General features: G+C 39.0%; 1 protein-coding gene across 2 annotated transcripts in view; it reads right to left on the minus strand.

The window, feature by feature from the left end:
• Positions 1–17,979, minus strand: part of LOC140200447 (PDZ and LIM domain protein 7-like) — a 137,466-nt gene that overhangs the window by 101,761 nt on the left and 17,726 nt on the right. For both annotated transcript variants that reach the window (XM_072263795.1, XM_072263794.1), the window contains exon 2: positions 625–776. In XM_072263795.1, the coding sequence (XP_072119896.1) occupies positions 625–776 (152 nt within the window). The remainder of the gene's footprint in view (positions 1–624; positions 777–17,979) is intronic.

Below are 17,979 nucleotides of genomic sequence, written 5' to 3' on the forward strand. Positions count from 1 at the left end.
TGAAATTTAAAGTGTTTAGTTCATCTTCGGCTTATTCCTTTTACAAACATGCTACACAGTTATTTAAATTACAAATCAACTCTAAATAGCTGTGTTTATAAAATGTATTTAGATCTTGTGGTCAAGGGGAGGTAACCAACAGCAACTTGTCACCATCTTCACTGTTTTATCATCAGAAGGACAAATCCACAAACGTAAACTAAGTTTTAGAATGTTGCTATAAAACAGTGCAAAATACAAGCTTGAAAACATCTTTACGTAACAGAACACTTTGAAATATTAATCTGTATGCATAGTAAGACAATTATGAAATAAAGTATATCCATTACCATTTTATCACTCCTTCATGACCCTAAAAATTCTGGTTAAATCATGCAAAGTTCTTTCTCAGAATTCCTCTACATTGAGCAGAAGTTTACAAATGATCTTTGTTCTCAACTATTTAAAAAAAGGTCATTTGTCATATTCAACCACAAGGCACATAATGGCGCCAAATTACAATTATCTCCGTTTATAAGCAGCTCACTGGATCATGAGGAACCAAAGTATGCAGCATTCCTACATCAGCATGATAATTTTCATGAAAGTTACATGCCATTCTGCATCTGCATACTTCCAACTTACTTCCCCAGGGAAAGTTTCAAGATCCCTGCACAGGCCTTGATCTTGTTCTGTGCTTCCAGATGAGTCATTCCTTCAGTATTTTCTCCATCAATGGATAAAACAGTATCTCCTACCCCGATATTTGCTTGGTCTGCCTTACCACCTGGTGTGACCTGCAGCAAAACATACAATTTTGATGTTGAGTACAACTTAAAATCAACAGGGCATTATCCAATGCAATTACACTGGCATAACTAAATACACTCCCCTCAAGCACGCAAGTAAATATACTCCAGATTTTTTTTAACTATCAGAATTTTATTGAAAGCAAACATCTTCTGAATTTTCACTGACATATGACCAATTAACCTTCCTACTGGTATGTTTTTGGATTGTGGGAGGAAACCAGAGCACTCAGAGGAAAACTACGTGGTCACAGGGAGGACATACAGGTTCCTTACAGGCAGTGGTGAGAACATATCAGGATAGAACAATACTCTGCAGTTAATTCATGCCACCATGTGAAGGTGACGACAACGATATTCTGTAGTGTCAAAATGTGAGCCTATAAGTTGAGGAGAAAACCAGTTGTGCAGTGTAGTTTCAATCAGATGATTATTCTCTTTTCGTCACGTAAAACAACAATCAAGGAAAATTAGATGTCAATGATCCATTTTTGATAGTACACAACAGCATAGTGAAAGACTTTGTCACAGAATAAATTCTGAGGCCCACATCTGGTCCCAAGGATGGCAAACAGTAATCTGTGGCCTGAGTGTGGATATTATATAGCCAACAAAATGAGGATTTAATTAACCACAATATAATGTTTCAAGAAACTTAATTATATAGGTGAATCAAAATGAAATAGAAATGAAGATGAAAACATGGTTCTCATTAATCAAAACGCATTTCATTTACTTTATGGGCTCCATGAAAATCACCTTTCACTGCATTGAACTTACTCTAGTGACAGGTTGAAAGGTTGAGAAGTAGATGACAAATAACAAAATTATTTGAAATTTTGGGAATCAGAGAATACTAAGATTTAAAGGAGCCTGGAGATGCTCCTGAAAATGGACAGCTGTGACTGTCCGGGAACAATTTTTGTGCAACTGAGTCAAGTCTCCACACACCAATTCAAATTCAAGTTTTTGTATGTGTATGGCTGTTGCAATGGAACAAACACTTCAGCCTGGTTCAGGGACTGAGAAGAGGATTTCTAGAGTTTATTTGTGGAAATTAAAAGGTTATGGTGTGATTGGACTTAAGTTATTAAAGCAAACTAATTGAGCAAATAGAAATAAGCAAATTGCTTTGAACGTGCAAAAGGCACGGCTTGATAAGTTTCCGCCACTCTCTGTCAGGGGTTTGTACTTTCACCCCGTAACCCAGTGGGTTTCTTCTGGGTGCTCTGGTTTCCCCCCAGTTCCCAAAGATATAACGGTTGGTAGCTTAATTGGTCATTGTAAATTGTTCCGTGATTAGGCTAGGGTTAACTTGGGGATTGCAGGGCAGCACAGCTCAAAGGGCCAGAAGGGCCTGTTCCATGCTGTATCTCAATAAATATATAAACACTTTACACACAGGAATACAGAATCATGGAATTCTGCAAGGTCAAAATGCTCATTTTAAACAATTTGCAAATAACAAAGCCCTGTGGGAGAAACATCACACAGAATCATGCTCTCAACAAGAGATGCTAAATGGCCCCTTCCTTTTACTGGTATGTAAATGGATGGAATTATCTAATTATTCTACAATTCTAACAAAGATCTACTTGAAAAGTACTTCACAGTTGGTATAAAACTTAGGAGTGACATGGCAGAAGTGAAAGGTGTTATTAAATCCAAATTATTCTTTAGATAACCCACATGGAACAGGGAAGGATCTAATTTACTTTCCTAAATTGTGCTTGGATATCACCCAAGATCATTTGAATGAATAACAAGATGCTTTAAGAAACATGCAAAATTCCCTTGGCTAATCATATAAAGGGCATTATTCTTTCTGTATATGAATATAGAAATGAGTCAAGAAAACTGAAAGCAAACATGCAAATTCCTCCTTTTTCTGTAGTTATTTAAATTGACTCCACATGGGCTAAAGGGATACCAGGAAGAGCAGATGTTCTTGTACGAGAACGCATCAAACCTTATTGAAAGGAATTGAAAACCACAATTAGGCTTGCTTGCATCAGAAAGTAAAACTGCCACAGATACTTGCTATCTTCTGCAATAGTCTGTGAATGCACACACAAGACTTTAGTTTATGTGGGTTACCATCAAATTTTATCTGGATTTCATCGCCCATTTCCTGCAGATGATAATTTTCAGACATTACCTCACATTGATTCCAAATGCTTTAAAACCTCAACTCATAAAACTTTTGGTAACACTTAAATTTCATTAACTTTCTCCCGAGACATAAGAAAAGCGCATCAATAAAGTGTTGTTTGCATCCTACAGCCATGCAAGGGAACATATTCAAGTAGCTTTCAAATAGCACCTAGAAGCACTCTCAAATAGCAAATGCGATAATGACCAGATAATCCACTTTTTAAGTGTTGTTTGTATGATGGAGGTTGGCAACGACACTGGAAACTAGTCCCCTACACATTAATACACCACCATAGATCTAATCCCAGCACATTAATAAACTGCTAGCTCTGACAAAATTTTCATTAAACTTTTGTATTAATCATACTTCCCAATTTACAAGTGTTGCATGACCAACTGAGTGCTCCCATCACAGACTCAATAGCAACCTTATTATGTACAGGAGTGGAAGCCGGTGTGATCTCCTGTTGCTGTTGCCCATCCACTTCAAGGTTCAATGTGTTGCACATTCAGAGATGCTCTTCCGCACACCACTGTTGTAACTTGTGGTTATTTGAGTTATTGTCACCTCCCGGTCAGCATGAAAACGTTTGGGCATTCGCTTCTGACATGCCTGATTAACAAGGTGGTTTCGCCCACAGAACTTTGTCTTTCACACCATTCTCTGTACACTCAGACTGTTGTGCATGAAAATCCCAGGAGATCAGCAGTTTCTGAGTTACTCAAACCACCCTGTCTGGCACCAACGATCATTCCATGATCAAAGTCACTTAGATCATATTTCGTGCCCATTCTAATGTTTGGTCTGAACAACAACTGAACCACTGACCATGTTGGCATGCTTTTAAACTGCCATAAGATTGGCTGATTAGGCACTTGTCTGAACGAGTAGATGTACAGATGTAGCTAATAAAGGGGCTACTGAGTGTACATCATACTGGACCTTTTACAATCACCTGAGTGGGCAGTTTGATCCTCAATTTAAAGTTCAAAGTAGAAAGTACATTTATTATCAAAGTATCCATACTTACACAACCCTGAGATTCATCTTCCTGCTGGTAGCCACCAAATCCCACAGAACAAAGACCGTCATACACACAATGTGCGAAAAAGATCAAATCGTGCAAAAATAAAAAATTAAACAAATAACACACAGAAAATTAACCACAGCGTCCTCAAGTAAGTCCACTGCCATGGAGCCACTTATAAGCATTGCAGTTGGTCCAGGCACCTGATGGCTGTAGGCCACAGCCACGACGAAAGTTCAGCACTGAGGCAAGTAAACTTCATAGAGTAGTGTTTAACACCAGTTTATCCTTGACGCCTTCATCTTTTTAATCTGGCTCGAAACAAATTGACCAAGCGTCGGTTTGTTTTTGCTCTCAGGCCCAGACCCAAGAGCTTCGATCTGACCCCAAGCCTGCTCCAACAAAGACGAAACATCAGCGCATTTTTCAGCCCCAGGCCCAGGCTCAGGCTCTGCCACCTCGATGTGGTCCCAAGTCCACTCCAGCAATGGCGGCCGTGGCCATACCTGTATTCTTCTCAAGAGTCCAATTTAATGGATCCTTCAGGATACCAGAAAAAAGTGCCAGGTCATTCAGATGGTTCAAAAGCACAATTCCTAAAGGGAAATTACAGGCTTCAGAAAGCAGTGACCATCGTCCAGAAAAAGTGTAATTAATAGTTAGTAGATTTGCTTGCTGCCTGTAAAGCATCGTCGTGTCTCACCTCTTTTAATGGTTTAACACCTCATCTGAGGGAACAGCACTCTCAGTACTACTGAGTATCAGCATGCTTATACTGAAGGCTCTGGAGTCCAACCAACCCTCTTAACTCAATGTTATCGACTGAGCCACGACAAACGCTGTAATTATTAAAATGTACTCTATGATTAAGCTGACCATATAATTCAGTGGTTCCCAACCTCTGGGCCAAGTGGTGCAGCGGTAGCCAGAACACATCCAGCACACCTTTAAGAAAAAAGCTGAAATAAACAAGCCCATTAATTAAGTGCCACCCGGCATGTAAATATCGGCCCAGATCAGAGGCGATTGCCAATTGCGTCGTCTCTGATCTGGGCCGACATTTACGTGGCCGGGCGGCACCTAATTAATTAGCTTGTTTATTTCGGCTGTTTTCTTAAAGATGTGTTGGGTGCGTTCCGACTACCGCTGCACCACTGCATTCTTTGCGGCAATGTATCGGTCCGCGGCCCAGAGGTTGGGGACCACTGATATAATTTTAATCTATACATCTGCATCTAACGTTGAGTAAAACAAATACTCATTTAAAATACTAGCCTCGACATTATTAATGTTACAATGTGCGGCAAGATTTCTGTACTATTTTGCAGATAGTTAAGGTTCTAAAACAACAGAATAGTACATCCCATCCATTCACTATTAGGTAACTCCTAGCTTAAATAGCACTGCATAACACTGGCCACTAGAACCAGACAAGAACATTTCTTCCTTTCCATACACAAATGAAAACGAATACAGGTGTCCCCCGCTTTTCGAATGTCGCTTTACAAAACCTCACTGTTATGAAAGACCTACATTAGTTCCCTGTTTTCACTAACAGAAGGTGTTTTCACTGTTACGAAAAAAAAGCAGCGCGATAAAAAAAATTAGCGTGCGAGAAAAGCAGCAATCGCCTCTGATCTGGGCCGACAATTACGTGCTGGGCTGCACCTTATTAATTAGCATGTTTATTCGGCTTTTTTCTTAAAGATGTGCTGTGTGCCTCCCGGCTACCGCTGTACCTCTGCATGCTTCGCGGCAATGTATCAGTCGGCGGCCTGGAGGGTGGGGGCCACTGCACTCAGTTTAACACACCATCATCAGTGTGCTCAACAAGCTGTCTTCCCGATTCCCGTAAGTGATACTACACTGTACATACATTATTTCTACTTTATATCGTCTGTGTATTTTTATGTGTTATTTGGTATGATTTGGCAGCTTCATAGCTTACAGGTTACTGGACAGAGTGTTTTGCCAACAGCGCTTTCGTGAGATTTTCTGCCGAGAGCGCTTGCGCCATGTTTTTGCCAACGGCGCTTGCGTGAGATTTTCACTATGGACAACGGTGCAGGCAATGATTGTGGAAAAGTATTTCTACTTTATATAGGCTGTGTATTCATCATATTCCTGCTTTTACTATATGTTACTGATATTTTAGGTTTTATGTGTTATTTGGCATGATTTGGTAGATTATTTTTGGGTCTGCGAATGCTCACAAGATTTTCCCATATAAATAAATGGTAATCGTTTCTTCGCATTACAACATTCCGGCTTACGAACCATTTCACAGGAACGCTCTACCTTCAGATGGCGGGGGAAACCTGTAACAGCAAAATATTTGACATAAAGCAAATGGAAATTTTGGGCTTTTGCAATAGTTCCATGACTCTAAGTTAGAATCAACTACCTACCAAAGTGCACCATTGTCTGAATACAAATATCCAGGCAGATGCAACCAGATGGACGAGGGAGAAGAAACTGGGCAACAGGGAGGTTGGTGCGTCGGGGTGGGAGGGGAAGATGTGGTGAAAAGAAGGGCAAGAGAACTAGGGTGGATCAGAAGGCAAGAGAATGGGTGGGGGTTACTTTAAATTAGGTGTGGTTCTTCTAGTTTATGTTTAGCCTCATCTTGCAGTATCAAAGACATTATGGCAATGGGAAGGGGAGTTAAAGTGCCTTGCAATTGTCAAAGTCAAGAAGTCAAACTAAATTTATTGTCGGAGTATGTATGTGACACCATATACAACATTAGAAGTCATTTTTTGCAGGCATTGACAAGAAAATAAAGAAATTCAATAGAATTTATGAAAAGCTATACATCAATATTAACAACCTATGTGCAAAAGACAAGTTGTGAAAATAATAAAACAATAAACAATATTGAGAGCTCAGAATAGGAACTGCAGATGCACTGCCTATGCACAGCAAAGCCGTTGCCAATGTAGAGTAGGCCGTATTATGAGCATCAAGACAAGGAGGAATAACTTTGAGGTGTTTGAAAGGAATTATGGAGGGGGTGGCGGAATATCAGAGGCAAGGTTTGTTTTTTACACAGAGTGGCAGGTGTGTGGAATGTGCTGCCGGGGTGGTTTTAAAGGCAGATGCCTTAAAGATATTTAAGACACTCTTAGATAGGTACATGAATGAAAGAAAAATAGAGGGCTACTTGGGAGCGAAACGTTAGATTGATCTTTCATATGTTATAGGGTTGCACAATATTGTGGGTCAAAGGGTCTGTACTTATGAGTACAATATTGCAAGATGTGCACATGGATTTCCTCCTCACTTTGAATCATTTCCAAAGTAATTACCAATGATACAAATTGCAATCAATCTATATTTTGATGATCAGATTCAGTCAAATATCAATCCAATCCTGCTACATGCATGGTTCAGGCCATAACAAAATCACATCAACATTTCATGGATGAATGCCAGCACAATGGCTCAATTTAAGATCAGAGAATGTATACAGTATACAACCTGAAATCCTTACTCTCCACAGACATCCACAAAACAGAGGGAAAATACCCCAAAGAATGAATGACAGAAAAACATTAGAATCCCAAAGCCCCTCCCCCAACCTCTTGCGAGCAGTAGCAAAACCATTAAGCATCAACGAAGTGCAGTTTTTAAAAACAAGTGAAAGTTTTCAAGAAATGTTGGGAAACAAAGTCATAGCCCGTCAAATTGGAAGCAGCAAAATAACAGAAAGTGAGACAAATGCCTCGATCACCTGGAACACAAGTCCCACTGCTAACTTACTTTGACAAGGTAGGAAATGCCACAGTTAACTTAAAAACAACTAATTCTAGAAATTAATAATGACCAGTTTAAACTTTTAGTAATGCTCATAAAAGGGACAAATATTGATCAAGGCACTGAGAATGACTTCTGTTTTCCTTCACAATAATGTAGAAGAATCATTTGCATCCATCTAAAGAGCAACCAAATCTTCAGTAAAACTTTAATAAAAGATGGTATTTGAAAACCTGCAGCCCCTCAATATTGCTTTGGAGGATCAGCCTTAAATTTTTGTACAGATATCTTAAGTAAAAACTCATTTCATTCACAAGGTGGCTACACAGATCCACTAAGCATTTTGTAATACTATAGGTATGACAGAATAAGTTTAATTTTCTTCCACCCCCAGCATTAACATTACGCATAAATAGCACAAAATTTTTATCATAAAATGCTTCAAGGATAGCAAAATAATTAACACAACAAGCAGTCAAATATCCCAGACGAGAACAATGTTAAGTTACAATTCTAAACAAGTAATGCAAGATGGTAACAAAATTTTCTATCATTACATGATGAGCAATTACATTTCAGTGACACTGTTCTGATAAACAAAAGCATCTAATTATTATATTAACAAAAGTACCTATTTATATAGATTCATAGTTATTCATCTTTGGAATCTACCTTTTGTTTTATGTGTACATCCCACTACTCATTCTTAACTGAGTACTGTTGAAGCTAAATGCACATTCCTACAAGGAACTACTTGTACATAATAGTGACATTCTATCCTAGTTCAGCCATCCAGAAAGAAAACAAATTTTCCTTGCATAATTTTAAGATTCTTACTTCCACTAATCTTGTCTATTCTAAGCCCAGCATTCAGCAGAAAGATGCATTTCTCAATGCAGTCCAAATGTTTACCTCTGTCTAGTTTGAATCTACATACATTCCTCAGTTATATTCCGTAGTTTAAAATAAATCAAGAAGATAGAACATTTCCAATACTCTTAGCTGTTCTCTACACCCCTTGCAAACACAATTATAGCTCCTTTGTAAAAAGCCAAAAAAACTTGCTCCAGGATTCTCTAGTTATTCATCATAACTTAAACCCCTGACACCTGCATTATTCTATGTCATTTCTTTCATTGCTTCAATGCTTACATTTCTCTCATTTCTTGAGAACTGGAAACACATGTAGTTTGAGGTGTTACGTATGATATTATTGTCTACTCACATTTTGGGAAACTGAAAGAGTTTGAGTGTTTTATTACAGTAACTGAAGTTACCCAAGTCTGCAGATTATCTGTCATCAGCACTGGCTCTAGAGAAGCCATATAATTCCCACAAAAAACCTCAATACTCTTGAGGATTTGGGTTAATCTTCTTTAGTCTTGACTTTGGGAGGCTCTTCATTTCATTTTTAACCTAAGGGGCAAATGTTCAGACACAGTTGCCAAAGAACTTCATTTAGAATCTGCTGCATCAATGCCTTCAATCACAGCTGCACCTCAGGAAACATTCTTCTGCATCATATAATTACATCATTCATCATTCTCATTTTACTTCAAGTTGAAATTTGACTTGCATAAAACACTGCAGACATATGGTAACTATATAAACAAGGAAAGTTCAAAAGTACATAGCTAAGTTAAAAAAGGATCAAAATTATATGACTTCTAAAACATTATTAAATGAAAACTATTCTGGCTAAACTTATGGAAATGCTGCTTTATGTTGTACTATTTAGCAAAAACTTCAGAAACCAACCTCTTTCACATCAAAGGACCGAAGCTCCCTGCTGGCTCAGCAAGTTCATCTACTGTCTGACTCAAGTGTACTACATTACAACATCTTCATGCATTCAATATCCATCTTTAGTTATAGAAAGAATAAGCATTCATGAAGAGAAAAACAAAATCAAAGCAATATGAAGGGATTTCAAAACATCATCGAAGGCTTAGAATCAACTTATAGTCTGTTTTATTTTAGCAAAGCAGCATTGTAATTGCCTTCAGTACCATTATCATAGGATCTTAGTCCACAGCTGGAGTTGGCAAAGAAATCATGTAACTGTACATTATTTAAAAAGTGAACTATTCATTATGCCTCCAACACACACAGACCTAACTAGTGCGAAATAATGCATGATTTTAAATATCAATAAATAATAATTCATGAGCAATGACATAATGGGTTTGGCAAATTCTTTTGAAAGGTCAAAAATCTGTGAATTGTCATCAGAAACTATTTTCATGTAAAAATATGAGTGGATTCCAGTTAATTGGGGCACATTGGACCAGTTTATTTTGACCCAATTGAGCAGCTGCCCCAATTAGCCAAAGTTTGATGGAAATAGTTAAAAAGGTATATATAAAGACAATGTAACATTTAACTGAGTAGCAATTATGTATTTAAATGAAATGTGGAATAAATTAGAACACTTAACACAACTGCAGTACATTAAAACATAGTTATCAGAGGTATCATTCAGTGAATGTTGTCATTTCCTTTGATTGACGGTAAATTAACTAAACATGCACAGACACCTGGCGCAGATAATGGATAACCCCCATACAATGCTTTCAATGATAGCATCTTCCAAATCTTAATTTTCAATATAACATTCAAGATGATTGTTCATACATTCAAATTCATTGTAGTTTCTAACTTGAAGTAGTGAAATCATTTGATTGAAACTGCAGTGTCTTATTGCTTATTTCTTGCCAACTATCAGTGACAAAAAAAAACTACTTTTTGAACAAAAACAAAACACGCAACAGACACCATTTAAAAACTGTTCAAACAAAGCATCCTGTAGTGTCTAATGGCTTCAACTGCACATGATTGACACGAATTAGAAACTGTCTGGAAAGTCTTAAACACAAAATAATCTGCAGATGCTGGGGTCAAAGCAACACTCACAACACGCTGGAGGAACTCAGCAGGTCGGGCAGCATCCGTGGAAAAGATCGGTCGACATTTCAGGCTGGAACCCTTCATCAGGACTGTAGAGGAAAGGGGCAGAAGCCCTATAAAGAAGGTGGGGGGAGGGTGGGAAGGCAAAGGCTGGTAGGTTCCAGGTGAAAAACCAGTAAGGGGAAAGATAAAGGGGTGGGGAAGGGAGGCAGGGAGGGGATAGGCAAGAAAGGTGAAGAAAGAATAGGGGAAAACACAATGGGTAGTAGAAGGAGGTGGAACCTTTCTTCACCTATCACCTCCCTGCCTCCCCTCCCCCACCCCTTTATCTTTCCCCTTACTGGTTTTTCACCTGGAACCTACCAGCCTTCTCCTTCCCACCCTCCCCCCACCTTCTTTATAGGGCCTCTGCCCCTTCCCCCTACAGTCCTGACGAAGGGTTCCGGCCCAAAACGTCGACCGATCTTTTCCATGAATGCTGCCTGACCTGCTGAGTTCCTCCAGCGTGTTGTGAGTATTGTCTGGAAAGTCTCCTGTCCCAATTATGCAGCGTAATGTCAAAATAAGTGAAGGGAATCCCAGCAATATTCTGAATTAGTTTTGGTTTTTTTAAGATTTGTACCAATTAAGCAGCTGCCCCAATTAACCAATGGCACAATTAATCAGAATCCACTGTAATTAGTTTCTTTGAGCTTAAATTTTCAAACATAATAATCTATAGTAACACTTTTACTGCTGACTTACTTCTAACACTGGTTCTGAAAAAAGCAGCACGGTGCATCTATGCAACAATCAAAAACAGTAATACAATAGCTGACAAAGTGTTCAGAAAAATACCCAAGAGAAACTTGAAAGAAATTTGCAGATGAAAATTATTTCTGGATTAGTTATGTTTTCCTGTGCAAAGATTTCATTCAGGTTTGGGTGAGGGGGAAAAAGTGGTGCAATGTACATCAACTTTATTAATGATCAAGAGGGTATACAAAACTGACAAACTTTTTCTATTTTGCATGCTCCATAACTTTGGATTTACATATCTCTCCATTACTCCCTATCAAAATGAAACTAGAAACTTTAATGTTACACTATTACTGTAAAAATAATGTGCTAAAAAGGTAATCTGACACACGCCAGTTTTACAGAAGTGAATTCATAGAGCAATCAATAAATTTATTCCACCCCTTTAAAACTAAACTTTATAATACAACCATGTTCTTTCTCTTCTCTTCCACACCCCACCCCGAGCAATGGAACAAACTTCAATTACTACTGATTATGATTAAATTATTACACATTGTTATAAACCCAGCTTATCCACATTCATCATTAAATTTGAAGCATTTAAGATGGTAGAAAGTGAAACTCATTTGCTTGAATCACCTGGAAAATCAGTTTCACTGTGCAGGCAATATTGCAGTTGGTCTTTAAGTGACTCTTCCTATTTAGTGTACAGTTTTATCAAACAGAGTTAAAATAGCAACGAAACTCATCTTCAGCAAAACAATTTGACACCCTGATTACTTCCTCCAGTAGTTATTATGCCAGCTTCCTCCAGGTGCTGGCACTTGAAAATTTCTCACTATTTATACAGAATAATTATTAATTACCACTACTTATTAATCAAAAACCTCAATGAATCTTAAGCCGTCTCAACAAATACACACTGCATCACAGAAGTGTGGAGACGAATCTGGAGCTTAAACTATTGTCCATTTAGCTCAGTGAATAGAACCATCAGTCAGAAAGAGATGGATTCCAGCACTATAAACACACTTGAGCGCAAAATTCAGCCATTTCAATGCAGAACTGACAAGGTGCGACTTTGATACAAGTAAGCATCGTTTAGAGGGAGTATGAAACAGAAGCTTAGTCTGCTCACTCAGGCTGAGATAAAGATCTCATGGCCCCTTGCACTCTGGCTAACATTTAATCTTCATCCACTATCACAAAGGATTATCCGGACATAATCATGTGCTATTTCGACAGTGTGAAAATTAACTGCTCCAGTTTGACCATAACAGTGGCTGCATTTCAGAAGCACTTGTCTCCAAACAATTAAATACAGAGTATACATGAACCACCATAGAATCTAGACATCGTTACATGTAGCAAGCTCTGAAAAGGCACTGCATGGGGGAAATCACGTCAGTCCCCCCACCCCCAGGGCCTTTGTTGTATTTTTTTTGTCCCAGGACTGGTGTACTTAAAAGATGACAACTACAACAGAGCTTAACCATTATAGCATGTTATCCAAAAGGCATTTCAAGAGTCCTGCACACCAGTTCCAATTGATCATAGGCCTACATTTCAGAGCGTTAAGTGCGTGCATAAAACAGAAATATCACTGGCATTAGTGTGACATCGCAAATGATTTGCACAAAGATGGGCAATCTGATTGACTAAGTGAACAGCAGGATTTATATCTTGTAACAAAGGCCGAAGCTGGCAGACAGATGCCTATAGTGTTGTCCAGAAGATACAGTCTCCAGTCAGACCAAAGGTGAATAAATGCCCACTTTCTCATCAAAATACTTCAGCCAAGTACACCAATCACAAACAAGAGAAAATCTGCAGATACTGAAAATCTGAGCAACACACACAAAATACTGGAGTAACTCAGCAGGCCAGGCAGCATCAAGGAAAAAGGAACAGTTGCTGTTTCTGGCCAAAACCCTTCGGCAGGACTGGGGGAAAAAAAAAACTGAGGAGTGGATTTAAAAGGTAGGGGGAAGGAAGAGAGAAACAGAAGGTGACAGGTGAAGCCTGGAGAGGGAAAGACCTGGGAAGTTAATTGGTGAAAGAGATAGAAGGCTATGGAAGAAAGAAAAGCGGGACCTCCCACTGGCTACCCCTTTTAATTCCACTTCCCATTCCGATATGTCCATCCATGGCCTCCTCCACTGCTGTGATGAGGCCACACTTAGGTTGGAGGAACAACACTTTATATTCCATTTGGGTAGCCTCCAACTTGATGGCATGAACACTGATTTCTCAAACTACTGGTAATGCCCCCCACACCCCCTCATTTGCCATTCCCCATCCCCTTTTCCCTCCTCATCTCATCCCCTTGCCCGGCCATCACCTCCCTCTGGTGCTCCTCCCCCTTTATTTCTTGCATGGTCTTCTGTCTCTTTCACCAATTAACTTCCCAGCACTTAACTTCATCCTTCCCTCTCCAGGTTTCACCTATCACCTTGTGTTTCTCTATCCCCACTCCCCACCTTTTAAATCTACTCCTCAGCTCTTTTTTCCTCCAGTCCTGGCCAAAGTGTTTCAGCCCAAAACACTGAATGTACTCTTTTCCTAGATGCTACCTGCCCTGCTGAGTTCCTCCAGCATTTTGTGTGTGCAGCCAGATAGACCAGTTCATTTTGCTCACGGCAAGAGAATGCAATCCGTAGCCCGGCCACCCTGGGCTCAGAGTTACTGATGGTCACCGATATAAATCTCAAATGGTTGAGCATGCAATCTTTTGCCATCTCTACAGCAGACCCTGCCCACAGTTATGAGTATTACAGCAAAAGGCAGCACAGAAGAAAAACACAAAAGGAAATACATAGCTTTATTTGGTATCTTTGGATCTCTTGGGAACCTCTCTCAGTGCACTGCAATTGGCTTTGCAAAATAAATTTCAGTTCCCCACTGCAGCAAGTTACCTAGTTGGGTTTATGATCAAAGTTACTGGTGGAGAATTGAGTAATGGAACTGCCGTGAAATAATGTTAAAACTTCAGGGCCAAAGAGCAGCAATTAACTGCTATTTTCAGGCAGTGGAGCTTGTTAGGCCGGAAAGGGCTATTATGCACAGCAGCTACAAATAAATTAATAAACATGGCAAGCTTGTTTGTTACAAGATGCTGATCAAAAAATGTTTCAGTCACATTTTAATTCCACAGCTTTGAGTTTCTAGTTGGGAAGTTTCAACTTGGCTACTTTATTTATTTTATTTAGCGATACAATGAGCCATGCCGACCCTGCATCCTTACAACCCCGATTAACCCTAACCAAATCACAGGACAAATTAACCTACTCGGTACGTCTTTCCACTGTGGGGGGGGAAACCTGAGCACCTGGGGAAAACTACACATTCCTCAGGAAGGACGTACAGAGACTCCTTTTGGAACCCAGAATTGAACTCCGAACTCTGGAAAGCCCTGACCTGTAATAGCAGCGCACTAACCGCTAGGCTACTTATACATTTTCCTATTCCTATAGTGGTCCTGACTTTGCCACCATCTGTATTGGTCATTCTTGACTTCAAGGGCACCTCAACTTTACAGTCAACTCCAGGACACGTCTCAATCAAACAAAATCGTAGTTGGTACCATCATTAATAAAACCTCAAATAATGTATAGCAATGCAAATACAAATATTGACAAGAAAATGAAATATTTGGCAGATTAATATTATAAGTATTGGACACTTTATTAGATACACCTGCAAATATCTAATCAGCCAAACATGTGGCAGTAAATCAATGCATAAAAGCATGCAGATATGGTCAACAGGTTCAGTTGTTGTTCAGACGAAACATCAGAATGGGGTAATCAATTGATCTAATTGACCTTGACTGTGGAATAATTGTTGGTGCCAGACGGGGTGGTTTGAGTATTTCAGAAACTGATGTTCTCTTGAGATTGTCACGCACAACAGTCTCTAGAGCTTACAGGGAATAGTGTGTAAGCAAAGTACATTCAACACCTTGTTAATGCGAGAGGAGAGAGCATGGCCAGAGTGGTTCAAGTTGACAGGAAGGTGACAGTAACTCAAATAACCATGCCTTACAACTGTAGTGTGCAGAAGAGCATCTCTGAACACACAGCACATTAAACTTTGAAATGGATGGGCTACAGTGGCGAAAGACCACAAACATTCTCTATGTGGCAACTTTATTAGGTACAGGATGTACCTAATAAATTGGTCACTGAGTGTTTGTTCATTACTTAGCTCCAAGATGCATTGTTTACTCTTTAGTTCTGACATCCACCAAAATTTACCTTCCAGTTATGACTTGAATTACTCACATCAAACCCAGAATTGGATGGGTAACAGCAGCAGAAGGCCACACCTGGTTCCATTCCTGCATCTAATAAAGTGACCATTGAATGTATGTGTTAGTCCTCTGAACTCTCCATTCAGTAAATAATGTGAAAAACATGACAAAACCATGGTCTGAATTTCATGGGTACTGCCAGAGCAAATATAGACTGCCTTGGAAAAATCAACCATGATGCAGAGTCTAGCCAAACTCCATACAAACATTCTTACCTGAATGAGAGGTTGCTTAATTGGCAAGTACAGGATACAATTAATATAACATGTGAATCAAGGCCATTTAATGCAATGATTAGGTTCCCAAATGAAAAATGTCACTAATTTCATCAATTTAAGTTTAAAGTTCACTTATAAAATCAAATGTCCTTGCCTAACAGTATAGTCCACCCGATAGAAAATAACAAAAAGTAAATGAAAGCAAAATGTACTTGGATCAAATATTATGGATCCACTAAACAAAGAAATAAGGTCTCAATCTTACTCTTTCAATTACTCATTGTTTGCCTTCACCAGAAGTTTTTTCCAAGTAGCCAATTTAATTAAGTAGCCTCACAAACACTATTTTTCAACTGATCTTTATAGAGAATAGTGTATGTTTCATTACAGCTTTTCCTCATAAGTTTACCTGTCAAAGTCGCATAGCAAAAATCATACATCACTTTTTAAAAAGTGTCTGCATTGAATTCAATCAAATCCAGAAGTTATACAAATGTTTTATCTTACATATATATCTTTTAAAAGTTAATTAATTGCTCCTTTGGATTTAGCAGAGGACTTGCAGCTGTTTATGGCCACAGCAGAGAAATGTCATTCAGGAGTCAGTTACAGCACATGTAATTCCATCCTCTTATTTCTGGAAAGAAATCTGCAAGCCTTAACACTGCAGGTCCATAAATATTTCTGAAATAAAATACACTGTGCCATACCCAACTGGTGCAATCAGTTATTAAAAAAATTATGTGTTAAACATCTTAATGCAAATTTGCCATGAAAATAATTCAGATAGCTACATGTGTAACCAAGAATAGTTTGCAATCTATCAAATGGCTGCATGTACATTCCACAATAATCTGATGGCACTTATGCCAGGGAACTTTCTTTTAACATTCACAGACTGAAAACAGCACAATATGGGAAAATTACTTTTGTCCATTGGCAATCAGGCTCTTGAATAAGTGGGTTAAATGCATCACAGCCTGGTATGGGGAACACCAATGCCTTTGAACAGAAAATCCTGCAAAAGGTAGTGGATTCGGCCCAGTACATCACGGGTAAAACCCTCCTAACCATTGAGCACACCTACATGAAACTCTGTCATAAGAAAGCAGCATCTATCATCTGAGACCCTCACCACTCAGGCTATGCTCTTTTCTTTCTGCTGCCATCAGATACAAGGTACAAGCGCTTCAGGGCTCACACTACCAAGTTCAGGAACAGGATGAGTATAGAGGCACTTGACAAAATAGGTCAATGTCAGCATGTTTTCTAAAGGGGAAATCTTCCCTAATAAATCTGTTGGAATTTTTTGAGGAAATAACAGGCAGGGTAAAGGAAAGTCAATCGATGTTGTTTCCTTAGATTTTCAGAAGGCCATGATCAAAGTGCCACACATGAGGATGCTAAACAAGAGCCCATGATGTTACACGAAAGATAATAGAATCTACAGAAGACGAAGGGTGAGAATAAAGGAGCCTCTTCTAATTGGCTGACAGTGAAGTGTTCCATTGAAGACAATGTTACTTTTCACGTTATGTGTTAATGATCTGACTGATTTATACATTAATGAACTAGATGGCATAACTGTGGCAAAATAATTACACAAAGATCGGTGCAGAGGCAGTTGGTGCTGAGGAAGCAGGAAGTCTGCAGAAGGACTTGGACAGTTTAGGTGCATGGGCAAAGGAGTGGTAGATGGAATACAGCATAGGGCAGTGTATGGTCATGCACTTTGGTAGCAAGAATAAAGGTGCAGACTACTTCCTAAATTGGGAGTGATTTTGGAAATCAGAGGTGCAAAGAAATTTGAGGAATCCTAGTGCAGAGGTCACTAAATGTTCATTTACAGGTCTATCCACAATAAATTGGCAAAAGCAATGTGAGCATATGCTTTGAGAGAAATAGAATATGAAAACAAGGATGCAATGTTGAAGCTTTATAAGGCTTTGGTTAGAATGCATTTCGAGTACTTTGAGCTGTTTTAAGAATACGTAAGAAAGGATGCGCTAGCATTAGAGAGGCTCTAGAGGAGGTTCTCAAGGATGATTCCCAAAATGAAGGGGTTAATGTATGAG

This window comes from Mobula birostris, chromosome 7 (genome assembly GCF_030028105.1).
Source record: "Mobula birostris isolate sMobBir1 chromosome 7, sMobBir1.hap1, whole genome shotgun sequence".
NCBI classification, from domain to species: Eukaryota; Metazoa; Chordata; class Chondrichthyes; order Myliobatiformes; family Myliobatidae; genus Mobula; species Mobula birostris.